The 22,954-nt window shown below is 34.5% G+C and overlaps 1 protein-coding gene across 2 annotated transcripts in view; it reads left to right on the forward strand.

The window, feature by feature from the left end:
• Positions 1-22,954, forward strand: part of LOC148181531 (zwei Ig domain protein zig-8-like) — an 85,378-nt gene that overhangs the window by 52,320 nt on the left and 10,104 nt on the right. For both annotated transcript variants that reach the window (XM_088045727.1, XM_088045735.1), the window contains exon 2: positions 10,668-10,819. In XM_088045727.1, coding sequence (XP_087901853.1) covers positions 10,668-10,819 — 152 coding nt within the window. The remainder of the gene's footprint in view (positions 1-10,667; positions 10,820-22,954) is intronic.

Here is a 22,954-nt window from a genome sequence, read left to right on the forward strand (position 1 = left end):
ATTAAGTCACTTTGTAATAAATAGGTAAGCGGACATTAAGTCCAGACACATTCCCGAGGTTATTCCGGCCAAAATGTTTGTTTGAATGCCGCTGGAAGAGGAAGCCCACATTTGAATAATCTTTTTTTAAACGAAACGAACATTTTTGTAATATTCATGAAAAATCGGGGGGTTTTCGTGTCCAAGTCCAACAAATGCTTCATGACGCGGCATAAATATTAATGTCCTACTTTGTTGACGGTAAGTATAACGTTATGGTTGCTAAAAAAATCCAAGTTTAACAAACGCATGATTAATACGGCTCTCAAAAAAAAATAATGTCATTAAGTTTAATAAATAATTAGTTTAACTAAATTACGATCTGTCTGAAAAACACGTGTGATAATGGCTTTAGATCCAAATCACAAGGTGTGCGTGATATTACCCCATTTTCACATGGGGAATATTGTGGTGAAAATGAGTCATAAGTGACAGGTGCATATAATATCTATTGTTTATATAAATTACAACTTTTTTGATGTGTAGAAAAAATGATAAACGAATATTATTTTTAGATTCAGTCGTAATATAATTGAGGTTGTTGAAAGAACGAATTAACGAAACTGAAATTGAAAAGCAATTTTTCCGGACTGTTTGATCAATCAAAGGTTGAAAGCGCAATTCAGGAGAGTACTTTGATATGTTTCAGTTATGATTGCATGTCTCGGCTATCATTTTTTTCATAGTTTGTACATCCAAAGTTTTCCAGCTAAATCTGCTGAAAAATGTCGCGGTTGTGAGATGAATGAGAGTGGGACAGATCCTGGGTCGAGGGAGTATACAAGAATGAGTAAGAAAAATGTCGTTCGATGGCCGTAGCCCCAACAGGTGAACCCACAATATGTTTCTCGAGGGTGTCGAGAGATGCATCTCGTGAATTTAAATCAGCCTCGTTGGCGTATTTCATCGTTCCTACCAAAGAATTGCACATTTGGCCAATAATTTTATCAAACTTTCGGCTTAATGGTGGCCTCAAGGGAAAAATAATATTGGATTGTTTCGAGGCAGATATTCAAGTTAGGAATAAACTTTAGAAAAGGTTACCTCTTTTGTTAACATTTACTGCTGGACATTCTCTAGTTGCTCCCTAGACATTTGCACGATTTCGGAGTTTCCTTCACTGTTTTATTTTATGCGGAATTTGAATGAAACGTTGACATTTAACGCAGATTATTCTAAACTTTCGCGCCGGGATAATCTCCGGGAAAAATGCACGGCTTCGTTAATCCTTGATGAAAGAGACACTTTATTTACACTAAGAGCGAGGTGGTAAAGTCTTTCATCGAATATTTATGACATGTAAACTACATTTCTTCGGGAGAAGAATTGGCCCGTGATCGATGAATGGACATCCATGCTACGATGCATTATTCATTTGAACTCCTGTACAGTCGTACCTCGGAGACGTAGCAAACTCGAGGGGCAGATCCATTGGCCGTGCTATATTCTTATCCGATTCTACCGCATTCGCTCATGTTTATTTGGAATATTTCAGACCAAGTCGAATTTAGTCTCTAAAGTCCTGAATACGAATAAGATTCCCATGTTAAATACTGAATACCAACAGGAAACATCCGGGACGAACGCGACAAAAAATTAACGACAAATATCCGGCCGAGAGAAAAACTCCCAAATTTCGATTCGTTCAAGTCTACCGGAAAGGAGGTCGATTTGAAAGTGAAACTCTCACCAATTGGAAGGCCGTTTTCGTAATTTTATGATTTTTAAATGATTGATTAAATCTTTGCAAAAATGTTGGCGCCTTCACCATTTTTGCAATTTTTTGTAAAATTATGGCTCAAATTTGTGACAGATTTAAATAGTAACAAATACGAGTACTAAAACTTTTTTACAAAAAATGGTATCAAAACCCTTCAAATAATTTGAATTATTGATAACGAACATGTTATTTTAACTGCAATTGAAAGAAAAATACCGCCACACATCGAGCATATATTACAGTGAAATGTAAATATTTTATAAATTTCCTGTAATTATTTTAATTAAACAAACTCTTCAACCAAACTGATTCAAACCATTGGGAATATTTGAACAAGAGTATTGACATGTTTTTTCATGTTTCTAATGAGTTAAATTTAGCATGAGATTATGTCACAAACGAAAAATTTGTTTGAAACATCACCAAAAAGAGTTAATTAAACCTCCCAAAAAATGATAAATAATTTGATTCACCTGATATTTTTTCACCTTGAGTTATTGCCCATCGGCCAATGAATTACGTCGTTTACTACAACCGATAACGCAACTAAACAAACCCACAAAAAAGCTACTTCAACAAACACCAATAAATCTCGTAGAAAACAAGAAAACTATGCCACCATTCCAGTTCTAGCTGCGTGAGCTCTGTATTATTTCTGATTGGATCAATAAACGGGCTAATCGTTGTGTTTACTATTTTTTTAATTTCGGCATGCTTTTTGTGGGTAAAAACCAAATTGTAAATTATCGTCAGCAAGTAATAAGCCACACAATAAAAATCTGTTAGGTATAATGCAGAGATATATCGAAGCTAATCCAATTTTGGTAGGTCGGAGTATAACGTATATATGAAACATTCCCGACAATTATTGGTCAATTTGTTTCATTTATTACGATCATATATTTTAAAGGCGCAAGTATCAGGTTTACTAGAGGATTTATCGAACAATTTGACGCTTTTTCTGTGTACAAGAAGGTGCTCTAACTTGTCGAAAACTGAAATATTATTTCGCAAATAAATCAAAGCAAAGTTCATTAAAGTTTTATTACTCGTTATCGCCAACGCTTGGAAAGGTAGCAGAAGGATGAAATAAAACTGCAGCATTTAATTGGCTGTTATGAAAGGGTTTTATAAAATACTGCGTGAATTTTAATTAGATGAAAAGTCAACGATTTTATTTGCGCATAGAACTAATAGAGTCAACTGGAGTAATCCAATTAAGCGTATGTTCCACTGGAAAGAAATTATAATTACTCTCCTCATTATAACTAACAAGGGCAAGGGAAATTTTGCGCAAACCTCGTTAAAATTGCTGCATTCAAGGAGCCCTGTTTCTTACTTTTGTTAGACTTTGTTTAAATATCGAACGTATGCTTTGCTGAATGTCTCTATTAAAAATCATTGGAGTGAAGAAATCAATTGATCCTTCACTAAAATTTCTACTTTTGATAATTTTAGGTCTATAGCTATAAAATTTGAAAATATTACTATTTTGTGTCACGTATTATTTTTACCAAATAAAAGCAAAATTGTAGAGCAAAAAACACAAATTTTAGAAATTTTTATTTTTAAGACGAAATAAAAATTTCAGACATCCCTCACCAAAATTCGTAATTTTGGTAATTTTAGTGCTACAGCTATGAAATTTGAAGATACATATTACTATTTTTGAGTCACGTGTTAATTTTACCAAATAGCAAAATTGCAGAGCAAAAGGCATGTTTTAGAAATTTTTATTTTTAAGATAAAATAAAAATTTCAGCCATCCTTCACCAAAACTCGTAATTTTGGTACTTTTGATGCTTAAGCTATGAAATTTAGGAAATTTACTCTTTTTAAGTCGTTTTTTAACTCTATTAAATTGATTAAATTGCGAAGTTGTACAACAAAAAACAAAAATTTTGGAAATATTTATTTTTAAGAAGAAGCACAAATTTCAAACATCCTTCACCAAATTCGTAATTTTTGTACTTTTGATGCTATACTCGTAGCTTTGAAATTTAGGGAAGTTACAATTTTTGGGTCGTGCATTGACTATCAAATTGTAGACCAAAAAGCACAAATTTTGAAAAATTTTATTTTTAGGCAAAGCAAAAATTTCATACATTCTTCACCAATATTTGTAATTTTGGTAATTTTAGTGCTACAGCTATGAAATTTGGGGAAGTTACTATTTTTGAGTTTTGTATTAACTCTACCACAACTGCAGAACTGTAGAGCAAAAGACACATTTTGGAAGTTTTTATTTTCAAGAGAATTCAACTCACCATAGATTCGACCAATAAGAGACATTTATTTTTTCAAATAAACCAATCAGAGCAAACTTTTTTTGGAAATTTTTACTAGTGAAATTTTCAGCGGAAATACCACGCGAGAGTGACAATTCCACCACGCGAGCTGTCAGTTGCTTGTCAGTTCGTTGAATTCTCATGACGAATATAACTCGGGGGCTCGAAATTGTGGGAAATTTTTCCTCCAGTACTCGTAGTTTGTTTCTCCGGACAATTGGCACTCGTTCGCTTCGCTCACTCGTGCAATTGATCGTCGAAAAAACTACTCGTCTGTCGGAAAAATTTCCGACAATTTCGAGCCCACTCGTTATATTACTTATGAGAATTCAACTCACCATAGATTCGACCAATAAGAGACATTTATTTTTTCAAATAAACCAATCAGAGCAAACTTTTTTTGGAAATTTTCACTAGTGAAATTTTCAGCGGAAATACCACGCGAGAGTGACAATTCCACCACGCGAGCTGTCAGTTGCTTGTCAGTTCGTTGAATTCTCATGACGAATATAACTCGGGGGCTCGAAATTGTGGGAAATTTTTCCTCCGGTACTCGTAGTTTGTTTCCCCGGACAATTGGCACTCGTTCGCTTCGCTCACTCGTGCAATTGATCGTCGAAAAAACTACTCGTCTGTCAGAAAAATTTCCGACAATTTCGAGCCCACTCGTTATATTACTTATGAAAATTCGTACCTACTTTTAGTAATTTTTGGTGCTACAGCTCGCAACTACTAAATTGCAAAATTGAAGTGCAAAAAATACAAATTTTAGGTGCTTTTATTTTTTAGGCTAAGTAAAAATATTAGACTTTCTCCACCAAAATTCGTAATTATGGTAATTTTGGTGCTACAGCTATTAAATTTGAGGAAGGTACTATTTATGAATCTTGTTTAACTTAACCAAATTGGAAAATTGTAGAGCGAAAGACACAAATTTTAGAAATTTTTATTTTGAAGGCTAAAAAAGCTTCTAGACATCTTTTTAAATTCGTAGTTTTGATAATTTTAGTGCTACAAATATAAAATTTAGAAAAGTTAATGTGTTAAAGTTGTGTATTAACTTTACTAAATTGCAAAATTGTAGAGCAAAAGAAGCAAATTTCAGAAAATTTTATTTTTAAGACAAAGTAAAAATTTCTGGCATCCTTCACGGAAATTCGTCAATTTAGTTATTTCAGTACTACTGTTTCCAACAGTCTAATGAAACGAAAAATAATAATTCGGAAAATGTTTTTCATTACATTTTATTTAATTAGGCTCGAGTCTGTGACGAGGAAACTTTGGCAAACACTTTGAAAGTTAAAGAGGATGGATTTGTATAACCATCAATATTACGATGCGAACGACAAAAAATGGTTAAGGAAACTTAACCACGTTCAGTTAAACCAATAATTGAGTTAAGCCGCATTTTTGAACTTTTGATTTTCATGAGCTACGTTGTCTACTGGAAGTATGTTAACTGAAATTTGAAACAATAATTACACCAAAGTTGAGAGGTCGTAGCTGATTACCCAACAGAAATGTGTATAAGAGTTGCGGTAAGCTCTTAATTGGGCGTCTGCATCAGTTAGCGTAAATAATTCCCGTGTCGTAAATAAATGGCTGGCATTATTAATTTATCAGCTCTCCAAATCTTGCTTTTAGTAAAATCTGATCAGCAAAGTTTGAACAACAGACGTCCAGAACAACAGTAGATGAAACAACACAGAGCTAACCGCCAAAACTACACCCGTGCAACTGGGTTAAGTGCTAAGTTCTGGAGTATATCCTCTCTTATCCTGCTTGAGGACAATTGCACCTGGCCACGACGCCCACAAATCACTTTAATTGCGTCTGATAATAACATACGTACACTCAAGAGAGTGCGTGCGGTTTCTAGGCTTTTTGTTCCCTCTATTGTTTATTGAAGGAATAATGAAGACGCGGGGATTTTTTTGCGGAAAGGGTGAGTTTAAGCCGTCATTAGATGAACACAAAGTAAATATTACCACTCGCATCCGACAATATAATTTCCGGAGATGTATTTACTTTTGCCTTTTAAAATGATAACATGAAAGACACTGGCAGCTTTGCGAGCGGTACGCAAATAATTGCTCGTTATAAAGTTTTTTATTGTAGGAAAACTATCGGTTTAATTGTTCGTGAAATTGTTCTGTCCAAAGCAATATTTAGAGGCGACTTGTCTCCGTAAATTTCACAGTCGGATACGATAAAACGGATTTTACAAAAGGAACTTACTTAACAGATTGCTTGTTAAAACTTGTCTCCAAAGAAATTTTTTTAAACTTTTAACGATCAAGATTTGCGGCTTGGGTACCACTTCTAATGGACGAGTTTTTTTTTTATTTTCTCCACCTATTTTTCTACTTCAGGCTAGATAAATTTAAAGCACCATTTTACTGTTTATTTTTGCTCCTGAGTACATAAATGGATGTTTTACCTAACTGAGTTTTGTCGTCAGAAACTTATTGAATCTAACCAAGTTTTAAGACCGTATTTGGAGTGAAAACATTCCTGAACAAATTCTCGTATTCCATAACTGCAAAGAGACGAAAATAGATTATTTCTTTGGGTCAATTTAAAAAAATAAGTTTCATTGTTTGAATTGGACTCCCACAATAGAACAGATGGATTTTTGTCAATAAAATCATTTCGATAATTTTAGAAAATTATCATAGGAATTTATTAAAATTATGTTGATTTTGTATAAGCTATTGTTTTCTTTAAGACTTGCAGACCATCCAGTTTCTATGTATCCCTTAAATTTATTATCAATTCTCTTTTATTCTTTTTGGAGTCCTTTGTGGATTCTATTCTTTGTAGCCTTTATCATCAGGATGAAACAAGAGGAATTGAAAGTTACACAAACCTAAAAGGATGAATTTTCTAAATTCTCTGTACTGCAATATGTTTGCAGCATACTTTTCTATTTTCCATTTCTTTGTCACTCGTAAAATTAACAAAACTGTTATACATTTCAAAGTAAATTTCTTATCAAATATGCTTTCGAGTACATCTGCGATAATAATTTCACATGTTCTATTTCCGGATTAATAATCATCTTAATGGCTTAGAAGCCACTGCAAATCAGACTAATTCAAATTCTGTGTAAACGTCACGATTTTGGATCTAAGTCTCGCTTCTGCCCTGTAAAACCTTTCCAAAATCTTGCACGTAATCTTGACTGAAGGACACGAAATGCTGCCAGTAACTTTAAATAATTAATCCGATTGGCTCGTTCGGTCTTCTGAATTCGAAACGCTTCTCTGAAAGCGACGTGAGTCGTAAGCCCTGCACAAATTCCCCAGAAAAAAACAAACCAACGTTAAAAGAATTAGTCTTTAAGTGTAATATCTGTAACTTAGTTAGAATACTAACTGTAATTTGGAGAGGAAAATTACCCCCAGCAGTTGGCGGAAATCGAATAATTATTGGTCGATAAATGTTTTCTGCAATTCCCACTGCTCCAAATTGATCAGACTAGACAGGCAAATTTCATCACGTAATTTCTCTGGTGGTTGTCACAATCTCAGGGGTGAAGTTGCAGCGTGCAATTGTTGCATCCACTTGGTTAAATGAAGACGGAGCATTCAACTGCGGTCTTATGTCTATAAAGACATGCACTGATTCAGCTGCAGTGCGACACATAAATATGAAATGTTTATATCCGGTGCACTAGAAGTGTTTTACAGGGTAAAAATGGAAAATATCTATTCGTTTATAGACTAAATAATTCAAGGATCATCCATTTTCTTTATGTTACTCGCTATTAATCAATTTGGCTGTACATTAATTAAACCACCTCCAAAATTTTGCAACAATTGCCCCCACTTGGTGGTTATTCAGCGTTTCATATCCGAACAATGCATTTTAATTATTTTTGTTCCCAACTAAAACTGCGAAATAATGGCGCTATTATTTATTTAAAGTGTGCCCGAATAAGTCCATTAAATGCGTGGAATATGACAGTCGAATAATATCTTTTTTGCATTGTTTTTGTGTCCACATTCTCGCCGGTGTAAAAGATCGGATTTATTCGAGGGATGTAAATAATTAAAAATTTTCAACGTGGGTTGTAATTTAATTTATCAGTAGTCACATCAGGGAGACTATTTGGAGAGCAGATCGACGTAATACAAGCAAATTACTACCTGGACCCTATTTATCCTCCAATTAATTACTTGGCCGGAAATTTTGTTAGATAGATACAACGCATTACAACGTAGTGTAATTGTTTAATTTCACTCAATTCTGTTTATATAGTGTATTTTATTTGAGTTTGTTATCATTGTCCCCAAACAGCGGCCGTAGATGAGTCGCAAACATTGACTTAGGCACCTTATAATAAAGTGGCAGTCAACCTCATTATATTATTGGGTATAAGATACATAACATATCTCACAAACAAAGGAAACTGTATATTTATGGCTTCCAAAGCACGACCGGAACTAAGAAAACATTCCGTGCGACTCAGTGTTTAGTTAAAGGAACTTTCCGGGGTAAATAGTTCTTTTCATATTTCCGTGCAGACAATGTTTGTGTTGTGAGATTACACTATAACAGTAATAAACAAATTTACACTGTTAGTTTCACTTGCCACCAACTAATTTATAAGATCCGTACCGGTGTTTGCTATGCACTTATAAGCTCATCAACCCCAAGGAACACGTTAACATTTGCCTCAGAGAAAATTACGCTCTATGTATGACATCGTTTAGGGTCGCTTGAGGGTGTGCAACTACAACCTTTCTAGACCCTACGAGGTCATAAGAGCTCAACAAACACGTCTTGTTTTGACCGTTTGTTATTGCATGCGACTTCAAGTGCACCCCGTTTCACCGAAATCAAAGAAATCCTTTTTTAACGACACTGCTTATATTTTTTAATTATCTTCCGAACAGTTCTCATTCTTGTAAGAGTTCGACACTTAGTCTAATTTACTGTGATCGATGAATTGGAAACTTTGTGATTAATTGCAGATTGAACTTCACCTTTGTAATTTGCCCACAATTGGTTCAATTTTTAATTAAAATATTGATTGGGACAAAATTTAATCCGCTAAGACTTCGAGTGAAGTTTATTTCTGTTATTAATTAAAATATGATAAACATTGTTTTAAGCTAGAGTTAGTTTACTAGCTTCGGCGCTCACAGTTTCTGTACTGTAAAGCAAAAACCCAAAATTTTGAATTTTTTCATTTTTAGGACAAAGCAAAAATTTCAGACATCCTTATTTGTAATTTTGGTAATTTTGATACTACAGTTATGACATTTGGGGAAGTCACTATTTTTGAGTCGTGTATTAACTCTACCAAATTGCAAACAATTGAAATTTTTTATTTTTAAGACGAAGCCAAAATTTTAGACATCCTTCACTAAAATTCGTACTTTTGGTAATTTTTGTGCTACAGTACTCAAATTTAGGGAAGTTACTTCTTTTAAGTCGGTTTCTAACTTTACTAAATAGCAAAATTGTAGTGCAAAAAACACAAGTTTTAAAAAAAATTATTTATTAGAAGAAGTAAAAATTTTAAACATTCTTCACCAAAATTCGTAATTTTGGTAATTTTAGTGCTGCCGCCATGAAATCTGAGGAAGTTACAATTTTTGAGTTTTGTATTAGCTCTACCCAATTGTAAAATTGTAGAGCAGAAGACACAAACTTTAGAAATTTTTATATTTTTAAGACGAAGCTAAAATTTCAGACATTCTTCACAAAAATCGTTATTTTGGTAATTTTTGTGCTACAGCCATAAAATTAATGAAAGTTACTATTTTTATGTCATCTATAAACTCTACCAAATTAAAATTGTAGAGCAAAAAACACAAATTTTGAATTTTTTTATGTTTAAGATGAAGCAAAAAATTCAGGCATCCTTCACTAAAATTATTCGTAATTTTAATAATTTTCGTACTACAGCTATAAAATTTGGAGAAGTTATTATTTTTGGTCGTGTATTAACTCAACCAAATTACAAAATTATAAACCGAAAAGCACAAATTTTGAAAATATTCTTTTTTTACTAAAATTTGAAATTTTGACAATTTTGATACTCCAGCTTTGAAATTTGGGGAGGTTAGTATTTTGAAGTTGTGTTATAACTCAATCAAATTGCACAATTGTAGAACACAACACACAAATTTTAGAAATTTTATTTTTATAAAGGGGGACAAAAATGTATTTATAAAATTGCAAATTTTATATCTTCAGTATGTACCTATGTTTATTCACTCAAATTAAAGTTATTATCTTCTAATGAAAAGGTATCTCTATAGTAATGAATATTTAAACCTAGACAACAGAAAGAACAATCCTCTTGAATTTGATTATAATTATCCCTCGACCAAAACAATTTTTCGAATAAATTCATCTCTATTCATATACAAATGTAACTTAATAAAACGTTATGAAAAGTGACAAAAGCTCATTTTAACATGCAAATTTCTATTACGATAATTAAAACCCCATAAACTGATTAAACTTTACAAAATAACTTTATTGTGCACACGTTTGTACTTCCGCAACACCAAAAATGGCAAACTGGCTATACCAAAACATTTCGAGTCAGGCGAAAGTTTCCTTTTTATTTTTGTGGGAGTTTAATTTAGTTCGTTTTTCAGGTGGCGTGGAGCCTTATTCCGGCGAGGGGTTTCTAAACGGCAACGTCAGCACTTACCCCTACTTCGAATTCAATGTACCCCGAAATGTCACCACCGCAGTTGGCCAGACTGCTTTTCTCCATTGTAGAGTGGAACAGTTAGGAGACAAAGCGGTAAGTGAAACACGACGAATCTTTTTTATTCGAGTTGATAGGTTGCGATTTTAATAAACCCGGAGCACATTAGAAAGGTTATATTTCAAAACTGTGAACGAAGCTAGGGTGGTGTAATTTCCGTAGTTCTGCATTGACGGATGATTACAGTCTAGCTAGAATTGCGGCCATGAGAGATGTTACTTGTGACAGGAACAAATTGCTTTACGTTAGTGCAGAATACAGTCTCATCTACTATAATTCATTTTGTCAATTAATTCTTTTAGTTTTTGTCGCGTCGATCAGGAAAGCGTACCCAAATGCCCGGGAAGTGTCAGAGATGATAAAGGGCACAACCGCAACTATCATAAATGAAGATTACGTCTTGGTACTGTCACTCTTGGTAGCCGAAACTCGTACAGAAAATGTGGTCCACATCTCGAGAATTCTATGCATCTGCTGCATTCTCCGACATTCGAAAACCATTTATTTTCATAGTTCAAAATTCAACCCTTAAAGTTCGGAATTATTCGAACTTCTCTATTGTACTTTAGTTTGGCGAGTAAGCCTTCAGTGTATTATTGCTTTACGTTCGATAGATTGTAAAGAAAATACCAACTATTTCTCGAGCTCTGCTAACAATGCATGACTTTGGGAACAACAATCAAGACAACCAGCTTCAAGAATCGGCAGTTTTGTTGCAAAAAATGCAATCTCTTGCTACTGAAACAGATCTATTGATCTCAAAACGAGGATTATGGAGATGCGACATCATCCTCCTCATAAGTGTACGTATTTAAGCCTGGAAGTGCTTAAAAGCTTTGTACACTTTACATTATCTACTCCTGGCAAATCATGTAATAACTCCTGCCAACCTTAGAATCCCATCTCTCTGAAGGACGTCTGTTACAAGCCTCAAAAATGTTTACATTAAAACCACGTCATGTCCAGGATCGGTTGTTAAAATTTCACGACCTTTATCCATTTCGCTCTTAATTGAACGTTTTATACAAAACAAAATGATTTTTTTATCGGTTTATGTACACATTGTTAATTTGCAATTGGCAACATTTCCATTAAACACTCATGCATTTTTGACATATTTGATGAATTGTGAATTTCGAATTTTCGACATGTGGCTTGTGCACCTAAATTATTTAGGTTGTTGCGTGTTAGATTCTCTTTGGTAAATATGCATGTACCTACACTTACAGCGATTGAGTTGAGAGTTCCGGAACATTGCAACGACTGCACCTCTATTGCATTCTAAAGATAACACTTGCAACACATAATTTTAAGATGTCTACTGAAAGTCTGTCGAAGCTTTTAGCGGCGCACCGGATATATGCTATAGATATTTGGTGTCGCAGAGGAAGTGGAAGTTGACTTTTAATAAATCTGCGCTGATATCGAAGGTTCTTATTTCCAAACCGGTATAAAATAAATAAATTAAAACGAGGGTTGAAATTGAACGAGTTTTACCCAACAGATTGTTATTTCATAGGATCACACAAACTCTGTTTTTGAATTTCCACGATTTTGCATTTTCTTCAGCTTTTAACGTTTCCTACAATTTTTTTGTTTTTAAATGGGAGTGGATTTTTTTTGGCTCACAAATTATTACGTATTTAATTTCATGTTTCTAATCGCAATTGAAGTTATTCAGCGTGAAATTTTCAATTTTACGGAGAAACGTAAACTTTCAATAAACTGTTGAATTTCTTAAGATAACTTACAAGATTAGTGCGCTTCATTGCACGTACGTACAAAATAAAGTGGAAAAGCTTAATTAAGAGAAGTTAAAAAAAAAGTCGAAATTCTGTTGATCGGTACTTTTTGGTCAATTCTCGAAAAATAATTATCGTGATGCAGTTTTAATAAGAAATAAACAATTCAGAATTAAAAAGTAAAATCCGAACGCTAAAGCTGTATAAATAAAAAGTCTAAATAATTTCGCGGCGCATCCACCATTTTTCACGCATATTAAAAATTGTTGATATTTCTGTTTTTTTTCAGTTTTTCGGGCGTCCTGCCAATTTAGTTTGTTTAACAAACCCACAATGCCAGCAATAAAAATATGATGTTTATTCGGGCTGTGGTCAGTTAAAATTAAACATGTTTGCCGCCTAATTTATTTACCAATTTTCCAGCTTAAAAGTTGAATGACGAATTTTCGGATTTTGTTCAGTGCATTTTTGCAAGTAAGCCGCATACGATGTCATTAATCAGGATAAAGTCTCGTGGAAACTTGTCAGACGGTTAACTCCATTCCATTTCTTAACTTCCGCGGAATGGAAAACGCGCCGTATAAATATTATTTGAACCATCCAGTAGACACGTAACCCCCATCGATAAAATTTAAATTATTTTTGAATTTGCGCATAATTCCGACATAAATAACTTTTAATTGAGCTATTAGAGATTCGGTTATAACGAGAAAAATTTATATCGGGATAAACCTTGAGGAGACTATCGCTTTCGTTGTTTTTGCGCACGCTTTTCTCCAAACAGTTTTATAATCATTATTTTATGTGGTGCTCCAAGTTTAAGGCTAATTAAATTTATCACTTTAATTAGATGCGTGTCTCGGAATTTAGTTTTTAAAGCACAAAGATCTGCCTTTAAAGCGTTACACTTTTAGCGCCTTTGTTCTTTGTTGGCGCGAAATTTGTTGGTTTAATGCAGCAAGCAAGGGCAAAGTGTAAAATCAATTCGCTAGGAATGATCTCAGAAACTTTGTTCTCCTTTTTATTAAATAAACTCTCCATATTTTATAAGAAATTGACTTGACATTCTCATACCTATTTCAGAAATCGAAATATAAAAAAGCTGAAATTGGTTGGCAAAGTTCAAACAAGAAAATATGAAATAATGTAGATCCAGTCAAGTCAGATGGAAACTCCTACCTCTTTTGTATATTTTATCAAGGGAAATAAATAACCGACAAATCTCAGGTTTCACAAATTAAATCCGACGCATTTAGGGGGAAATTCCTCAGATCAAGTCAGTCAAATTTCAGAGACGATGAAGTTTTCCCTGTAGTTTTTCTGCGAAGATAATTAAACCCGTGTACTTTTCACATACTAAACGAGAGACATAAAAATATAAACTGCGGACTTTACAACCAAGAAAATGTGAAAATTGTCTTGTCCAGAGATCGTATCACAGATCTTACCAAGTCTCGAGCAGATAACATAAAATGTAACTTTATGCTAACAGAATATTAATCCCGACATTACAGTCACCGTATATTTTTTCGTAGAGGAACTCCGACATGCACTGCATTAAATACTTTAATGAAAGCTTCATTATTATCATAATGGTAATTCTTTGCGGCGCAGCCTTATACATATTTAGTAGCCGGAAAATAAATTAGTTGTCGGGAAGCGCGCTGAAGAACTCAGATAAACAAGACAATTATCTCGTATTCTGATCCAACTATGAATTTACAAATTCCAGGGATATAAAATTTATCCCTGTAGTATTCGCCACGTTGAATGATATAACTGTCCCTTGATGGTAATGCTCTTTAACTACCCACTAATTGAATGAAGACGCATCAGACACAATGCAAATGCACCAAATTTGATTTATTCCCTAGGTAATGGGCGCAATGGATTTCCTAATTAATGGCAACAACATGAAATACATACACACCGCAAGCTAGGAGAGTTCCGGGTTTGTATTTGCTCGTCAGAGTTTAAGGGCTAATTTCTATAAACTTGCTTTGAACGGAGAACTTTAGCCGGGTTTATTCTTTTTACCACAGCATCGTAATTTAACTAGGTGGTTTTATAATAACAAAGACTAACCTCCAAGCTCTCATGAAAAATGAACCAGAAACCGTCGTTTGCCAAAACAAAAAGATTCCAACTCAGCATAACGTGATTCTTCAAAGTAATTTCCCAGTTTAAAGTTGCATTTGTGCGCTGCAGATTCTGTAAAATGATACATTCGAGCATTTGTTGTGCGGGTAACCGTAATGCGAAATCCGTTTCAGCTAAGGACGGGTCTGCTGAAATTTTACGATCTGCCAGGCTGCTGGGGCTTACGATACTAAAACCGGTACTAAAGGTATCCTGTAATTTGAGTTTTTATGCACGAGACCAACCGCTATGCATAGTATTAAGTTTTATATGTTCTTTAATTTTGAAAGAGAACTCCTCTTTTATTATTTAACATCTCAATTATTGTCTTTAGCATGTCGCAAAGTGAGGGTCGTGCCAAAACCACATTTTAAAAATGTTTAGATCGATCACAAATTACCACTAAATGTACTGATACTTCCGCGGTAATTTACATCCAACGCTTAGCACCATCTGTTTTAATTTACATAATGTAACTTACATCGTTTTAATTTTATGAATATTTTAAACCCCGCGAAAAGATAATAACCAAATATATCGCTTATGCATGTACATATATTAAACTGATGAAGTCGAGACAAATTTAGGGTTGAGGGGAATTATCAAAGTTAATTTGACATTTCGTGTTAATTTTGTTCACTTGGTATACAGAAATTGTTGTGTGTTTATCATGTAAACTTATTTGCGTTGAGTTGTAATAATATAAACTTGGCAACAAGAAGATTATTGCTGTTGTGAGACTAATGAACCGTTTGACTTAAGAGCGGACGGAATTGATCCTGTTGACGTAAAATTCTTGTTGGATATTAACTCAAGTTTATCTACATGTAAATACGCAAAAAAAACGATCGGAACATCGTCCATCAAATAGTTTTTTAATTTATTTTCTTTTACTTACATTTTTATTGAATATTTCTTTTTCTAAATGGTATTTTGTTCCTTATCAAAAATAATCATCCGAGGTTATAATTCTGAGTTTACAGAAATATCTGATCCAGACTCATTTTTCCGATTGTAGGGTGGTAGTTTTTTAAATCTCACGGGAAAACTGATTCAAACATTTTTATTTCAATTGGTCAGCGAACGAGAATAATGAAATGACCGGTATTTCCCCCACCAGAATTAATATTGCCCATCAAAATTCACATTTTACATTTTATATTATGTAACTTTATTGCTATTGTCGTAGAAATATGAACATTTTTAATTAAAGTTATTAGCTCACGGACTGAAAATAGAAGCATGTGCATTAACCATAAATTCCGCTCTTTACTCATAAATGCTGTTATATTCTTTAAACTAAAATATTCATCGTTTTGACCAACAATAGTATATTCCTCCACCGTGTAAGTGGTTTAGTATGTCAGTACAATAGAATTAAAGCAAGTTTTAAAAATTATGAAGTCCATTTTTTGCCCGCTGAGTACAAACAGATCCATTAAAAGCTTTAGTGCTGTAACAGCATTATGGATTTTCTTCTCATCCATTTTTCCTCAAAAGTGTGACCGTCATAATATTTTATTTTCCACATTTCCATTTCACGTTTCTTTCCAAGATAATCGCGTTAATGACAACAATCGCATTGTGTTTATGTCAACAGATGAGTGTATAATTTTTACGGCCGCATACGCGGAGATAATGTCGTTCCACCCTAAGATAATGCACATAAGACGCAATATTCCAAATTTCGTAGGCATTAGAACCCAGACGACAATATCACGGAGAAGAGGCGTTTGACGGCGACCGCATCAAAAAGCAATATAGCCACGTTTAAACGTTTATATATTAGGAGAGTAAAGACGTTTCCAAGTCATCTAAAGGGCGTCATTATGCACCAAGCTGACATGACGCTCTAGAGAAATTGAGGAACAAAACGTCACTTCCGGTTGATTGCAGTCGGAGCGAGATCAATCTTGAAAAATCGCAATTTCCACGACCATACATTTCAGCGGTTCTATATCCGAGATTAAATTAGAAATGTTAAAAAGTTACAACGAATCTACATGTCATTCCCAAACAATTTCGTTCGAGACTTTGTTAAAAAAGCGTGGATACTTTTAGGGCAAAAATGTTGTGTAATCCTTGGGGATGATTCAAATTGACAGCAACTTTGGCGGGTACGCGATGTCAAAAGCAGAGTTCTATTGACAATGGTGATGATACTGCTCTGTACGTTTATTGACTTTTATTCTATTATTAGGTTTTACATAACTTTGACGTTTAATTTATCGAGGTGGAGCTAGCGCACACTTTGAACGAGTACAAAGTTGGTGATTGTTTCTTTGAGTTAGACAGGTGGAGGTATATTTAAAGAATCGTCTCACAACTGTAATGCACTTCAAAAAGCACCAGTTTCGTTAACTAATAAATTATATGGCACAGTTAAAAGTGGTGGATGCGCCGGGCCAACTTCTTAAACTATTTATTTCATTTTTATAAGCGTCGTTTTCAAACCCGACCCAATTCTCCATTTTCCTTTGTAATAAGATTCAAAATTACGTGTTTACATGTCTATCGTATTAGTTTACCATCGTTCAATGTTCCCAAATGTACGCTACATGAGAATTACTCCGACACAATATACTAAGACAAATAGACGACGGCATTTCAAAGGATCGAAGCGCATTGCATTCTGGTACACTGGAACTTCATGAATGCTTCTGTGGACATATCTGATGCGATTAATGAAGGCAAATTTTTGCCGCCTTAAAACCAATCAGATTGAAACATTTCAATTTAATTGTGGTAGTGTACCGGAAATTGTTCTCGTTTTAAGTTTTACGACAAACTTTTTTTTTTTCTTAAAGACGAAGTTAATTATCTTTATGGACGGAATGCTGCAGTCTCAATTAACAGAAAGACGACAGTTTAATTAGAAGGCATATCAGTTTAGTTTCCTTCCGACAAATAGCCAGAGGAATGTGTCCATTTCGTTGGACTACTGTTTTAGTAGTGCTACGATAATACATTCTAACTACTCTTCCTTGATGTTGGCTAAATATCAAAGAAAAATTCCATGACAGTTGCTAATTCACTTAGGTGATAAAGTGTAGGACACATTTGCATAACATCACATGCAGATTGGATGAATGACACTAGGTGTTCAATATACCGACGAATTACTATGCTCATATAACAGTTTAATTAGATACATGTTGCAGTTGCAGTGTTATTGTATGAGTTATTTGCAGCTTTACTGTTAAATGTGCAATAGGGCAATAAAAAATAATAAGTGTATATAGCGGTTTGTGTGGAAGCTTTTTGCGCACATAGTACTCACAATGTATCACTTTTTTACACAATCTGAGATCTGAATTCAGCAATTTAACTAAATGGTTGTTTACATCTGAAAGCAGTTACTCGCCGTATTAACTGTAATTTACACAACGATAATCTAAGTATCTTCATGCGGAATGTTCAACCGAAGTTGCTAATTGGATACAACCGTGGAGATATAAAAATTAGTTCAAGATTGATGAAAAAGTAATCAAAAACAAACTGGTATGAAGTTCCAGGCAAACTGAAAGAGCTACTAGTAATTAAAGTCATTCAAGCATTTCAAAGATAGAAAATCTATTAAAGCCGCGGAGTGAGCGGAAAGGAATTTCCATTAGTTAATTTGTTTACACGAGCGAAGGATATACAGGTGGAGATATTCTGTTTGTAATTTAAAAAAAATAGAATGGCTTTTATAGCGATATCTCCAACTGCGCTCGATTCGATTTTGAAGACGTCTTTTTATTTATTTCTACAGTCTCAGAGACAAACTATAATAACGTCTCTATAAAACGAATGGTTTTCCACAGCATGTCCACAAGGCTCCAATATCATCATTGCGCATTAACCTAGATTATTTTCGTCGTAATATCGCATCAAGAAAATCTAGTAGTAAGCAGAAAAAGCGTGCCAGCCAGCAGCGTCAATCCATTTTATTCCAATCAGCATTCATTTTAAGATTTAAGTGGTAGCAGTGTGCGACGAAGCGAGTGATGGATGTGGGCCTGACACACTCTATAGCGCCGGAAGGTGATCTAGGTTGCAAGTATTTGTGTTTAAGCTTCATTAGAGAAACGTAGCCGTTGAGTATTAGGGCAAATGCCAAAATCAAGCCATAATTCTCAATAGCTGAAGCGAGCGCAAGTCTCGGAAGACGTCGGAAGTTCGCCAAGCCTTCTACGTTCCGGACGTACCGCAATCTTGGCTAGATAATCACCCCCGTGAGTGCTGATTGCGAATACCACAGAGATCAGCTGTTAAGCTAGATGGGTCTAACCGTTTCCATGAATAGTCTTTAACCCGTTTGCCGATATTCACGCAGAATTATGGTGCGTCGGGGGTTACCAATAACACGCTTTTAGGGGTTAAAGGAATACACGCGGATTTGCATATTAAGAATTTTTCATCAAATCGGCGTTTAACAACTCTCTATACTTCCGCAATAATGGAGACAGGAAGCTGAACAACAAAACATCCAGATATGCAACAGGATCCTTTGAACATGCAGGTCTGTTGGACCTTTTGGATGCTTTGGATTCATTGAATTTGACAAATTCTCTAGATACTTAATCGGGCGGACAATTATTAAGATTCTCTTCATTCCTTGGATGTCTGTCATTTTTTCTACTTAATATGACTACTCATTCTATTTACATATTCTTTTTTTTCTCTGACAGCTGGAGAACATGTCATTAAGTCGTCTAGTTTCGAACTGTGAAATTAAATTTCTCTCCTACAAGTAGATAAAGAAAAACGTATTTTGGGTTGCCTATGTTAAGCTAGGGATTAAAACAAACGTTGTATACGTTCTTAGGATCTCAGGAAATAATAACGCTCTGCTCAGAATAGTGTCTTTTCTCCCTTGACATATAATTACTATTAGATTATTCAAATTTTGGATCCGTTTTAGAATCGCCAGAGTCTTCGTTGTGTTTGCATTGCAAAGATGTACAGTCAATACGTTCTTTGATTACAAACTTTAGTTATTATCTACCTGTTTCAAATGTTAGTTCACAAACTATAACATTGATATACGTAGATATTGTAAATATAGCGAGCGAAATTGTATTATAAATTGACAAACATAAGGAAGGCTTTGCTTATTAAATAACTTAATCAACACCACGGCAAATTCACCTAACGAGTTTCCAACTTTGTCCTCGGTGTATTCATCAATAACTAACTGAGTTTGCCAACTTCATACCACTATTATAGGTAGGTATAATCCTTTAAGTTTATTCAATCCCATGTTGTCTTTGGGAGTAGGCCTGAGCAAAAAGCTATAAGCGTACAGACTGCGACAACATTATAATCTTTAAATAAAATATTTGTGCAAAATTCTTGTGGTGAAAAATCTCTTATTTTGAAGCATTATTATGCAGACTGTACTCTGTCAACAGCAAGGTGACGCTTTAATGAAATGCCATAAAATGACTTGCAAACTTCTTTTATTATCCTCCTTATTACTTTATCCCAGTGGCAGGTACAGGACAGAGTTATTCCCGACACTTTAATAAAGTTTAGACTTTCTCTCCTGGTTGGAGCTTTAATTTCTTGACTTGGTTGCTGATTGAAATATTTGTGCGACTTAAGTCTGCCATCTGTGCTTTATTATTCGATTATAAAATAAATTCTGGAATGAATAAAAGCGCAGCGTCGAAAATGGAGTCGCTCGTAATTTCTATACATACACAGAAAAGATTTAATTCGGATCTCGAATTTAATATTAATTCACGCAATAAATAATTTCCCCTGTGATACAACTTGGAAATTTATTGCGTTCAACTGTTTACTATTGTTCATAAATCTCCAGTAAAAATATCTCGCTGGTAAAACAATAACGAATTGTTTTCCAGCAAAGTAAAGAGTCAAAGTTTCTTCCGGACAATCACTAATGTACTTTCTTTAAACAGGTTTATGTTCAGTAGCTTTGTAAGTTGAAAGTTAAAAGCTCGCTCTGCGTATCCAATTTTCTAAAGATGGATCAGTTACCAAGTAAACACTTTAAGATCCAATAAAAAGCAACAATTCTTGAAAGAGCCTTGACGGCGAATAAACCGGGGAGTTGAAAATCAATCTGTGTTCTGTGAAATCACAAATCGGATCAACTGTCTCCGTAAGCTGCTTGCGTATTCTATAATCTGCACTGCTCGATTTACAATTAGCTTTCTTTTAAAACGAAAGACCCAACTTTCCAGTCCCTAACACTTTCGGGTAATTTTTAGGCGGCTTATCGCCAAAGTGAGCTGCGAACTTTACGCCTTTGAACAAAAAATGACCGACTTGAATGCAAAGGAGCAACTTTTTTCACATTTTAATTCAAATCGAAATCAATTCTTGAACACACGTGAAAATTATCATCCGGATATCAATGGACGTTTTAAACGCTTTAATTAAAAGTTTTAACGTACAGTTAAATTAAAACTCAATTATTCTGCAATAACCGTTGCAATCATTTAATGGTGGAAAACTCCTCCAACAAAGTAGTTCTAATTGCGCCCTGTTCGTTGTTAAAGGCACTTTATTGTAACCATACACGCTCTCAATATATTCAAATCTTAATCCGTAGTCGGCAATTTACATTATCCTTTCCTATGTACAAAAATACCACATAAATCCGCTTGGAATTTACAAGGGAAGACAAAACTCAAATCAATACTATTCTAAACCTAAACAAGGCCGGTTTGACCACAAACAAAGGCTTGGTAATAATCGTATTTTGTAACAAACAAGAAGAAATATCTAAACATAAAAGCGATTATCCGAAGTTTATTAATGTATTATTACAATAATACAAAAGGGCATGTGCACGTCATCTCACCCGTTTTGTGTATATCTCTTTATCGCAACGCCATAAAACATGAATTTGGTCGGCTTTTCTGGTTGTTATTTGAAAATCGACGCCGATTAATTATGTAATCAATTCGAACCTACCATGGTTTTACGGTTGGTTACCTTTATTAAACAATGCTGTTTGTGAAGAGCGAATTTATGTAGAGAAATCTGACCCACTTGGTTTTATCAAAAGAGAGCTTTTCTAAGAGCATTTGTAACAAGAAAATGTTTTTCTGTTTTTTTGGTAAGAGATTATATCACGTTTCACAAAGAGACAAAATTTGTCGAAAATTCTAAATTTCAGGACTGTTGCTGCATTGATAATGAGTTAGCAACTTTATGAGGGTTTTACGACTTGAAGAAAAATAGTCTTGTAACTTGACGATGTATAATACATAAATTGGTAGAGAAAATGGCTGTCGCTAGAATTTTCAGTTACGTCAGCCAGTACTTATTGTCACATTCTTGTACCGCAGAAACAGTGTTATTGATCTAATTTTCAAGAAATTTAGGTCATTTTGTCACTTATTGGTGTGTTACTCTTAGCTACAGCTCTCTTTTTTGTACCAACGTAGTCAGATGTGGCTGCTTTTAGAGCAGAGCTTCCTCAACGAATTTACGACTTCATCTCCGGATTTTTTCTACTCCTCTTTTATACTTTTAGAAAATAATACAGTAAATTCAGCTCTAGTTTACTCAACATTTCCTCAATTAGTTCATAGGACCGCTGTAGTCCAAGGGTAGCGATGCTAATGTTACTCTCATCTCTATTTTGCAAGTTGACAATGACATTACCAGCTTTAATAATGTCGCACCCATTGTTCTAGCAAATATATTGCTGGTTACAAGCGGTGCGTTGCTGTTTCAAGCGTTGTTAATTCACGAAATCTGCAGATTTTGTAAATTACGACTCTCATCTGCGTCACATCCTGCGCAATACAATAACCGTCTCCATATCCTGGGGCTGGAAAAATTTGTCCAATTAATCGTTATGGCGGACCCGGAGGCGGCCACTTTGAGGAGCAAACGCTACCAGCAAAAATTTGCAAACTGGAGAGGATTTATTCGAAATATTTCGAGGTGGCAAAAATCTGAGGAATCCAAAAAACACTCAATTTCTCGTTTCAGTGGGTGCGCAATAGCCATTTACACAACAAGTGCGAAAAGGGCCAAATTTCACACAAATGCAAGATACGTTCTTTCTTTCGAGTTCTGTACACTATTTTTTCTACGCCCCGTCATCTAAAACAAACAATGAGTTTCGTTGATTTTTACTTATATTTATGTCATTTTCCTACGGCTCATATGAAAGTTTCACATAGTTAAATCGTCCCGCCAGTTATATCGTTTCTGACATAAAGCAATTTTGACAGATCTGGGCAGTATATCAGATATACTATTTATATCTTCACTTGTGACTTTAACTTTCCTAAATCGACGTAAGAAAACATCTTTTTTT

Source organism: Gnatocerus cornutus, chromosome 1, assembly GCF_029298725.1.
Source record: "Gnatocerus cornutus isolate USDA-ARS CGAHR chromosome 1, icGnaCorn1.1, whole genome shotgun sequence".
NCBI classification, from domain to species: Eukaryota; Metazoa; Arthropoda; class Insecta; order Coleoptera; family Tenebrionidae; genus Gnatocerus; species Gnatocerus cornutus.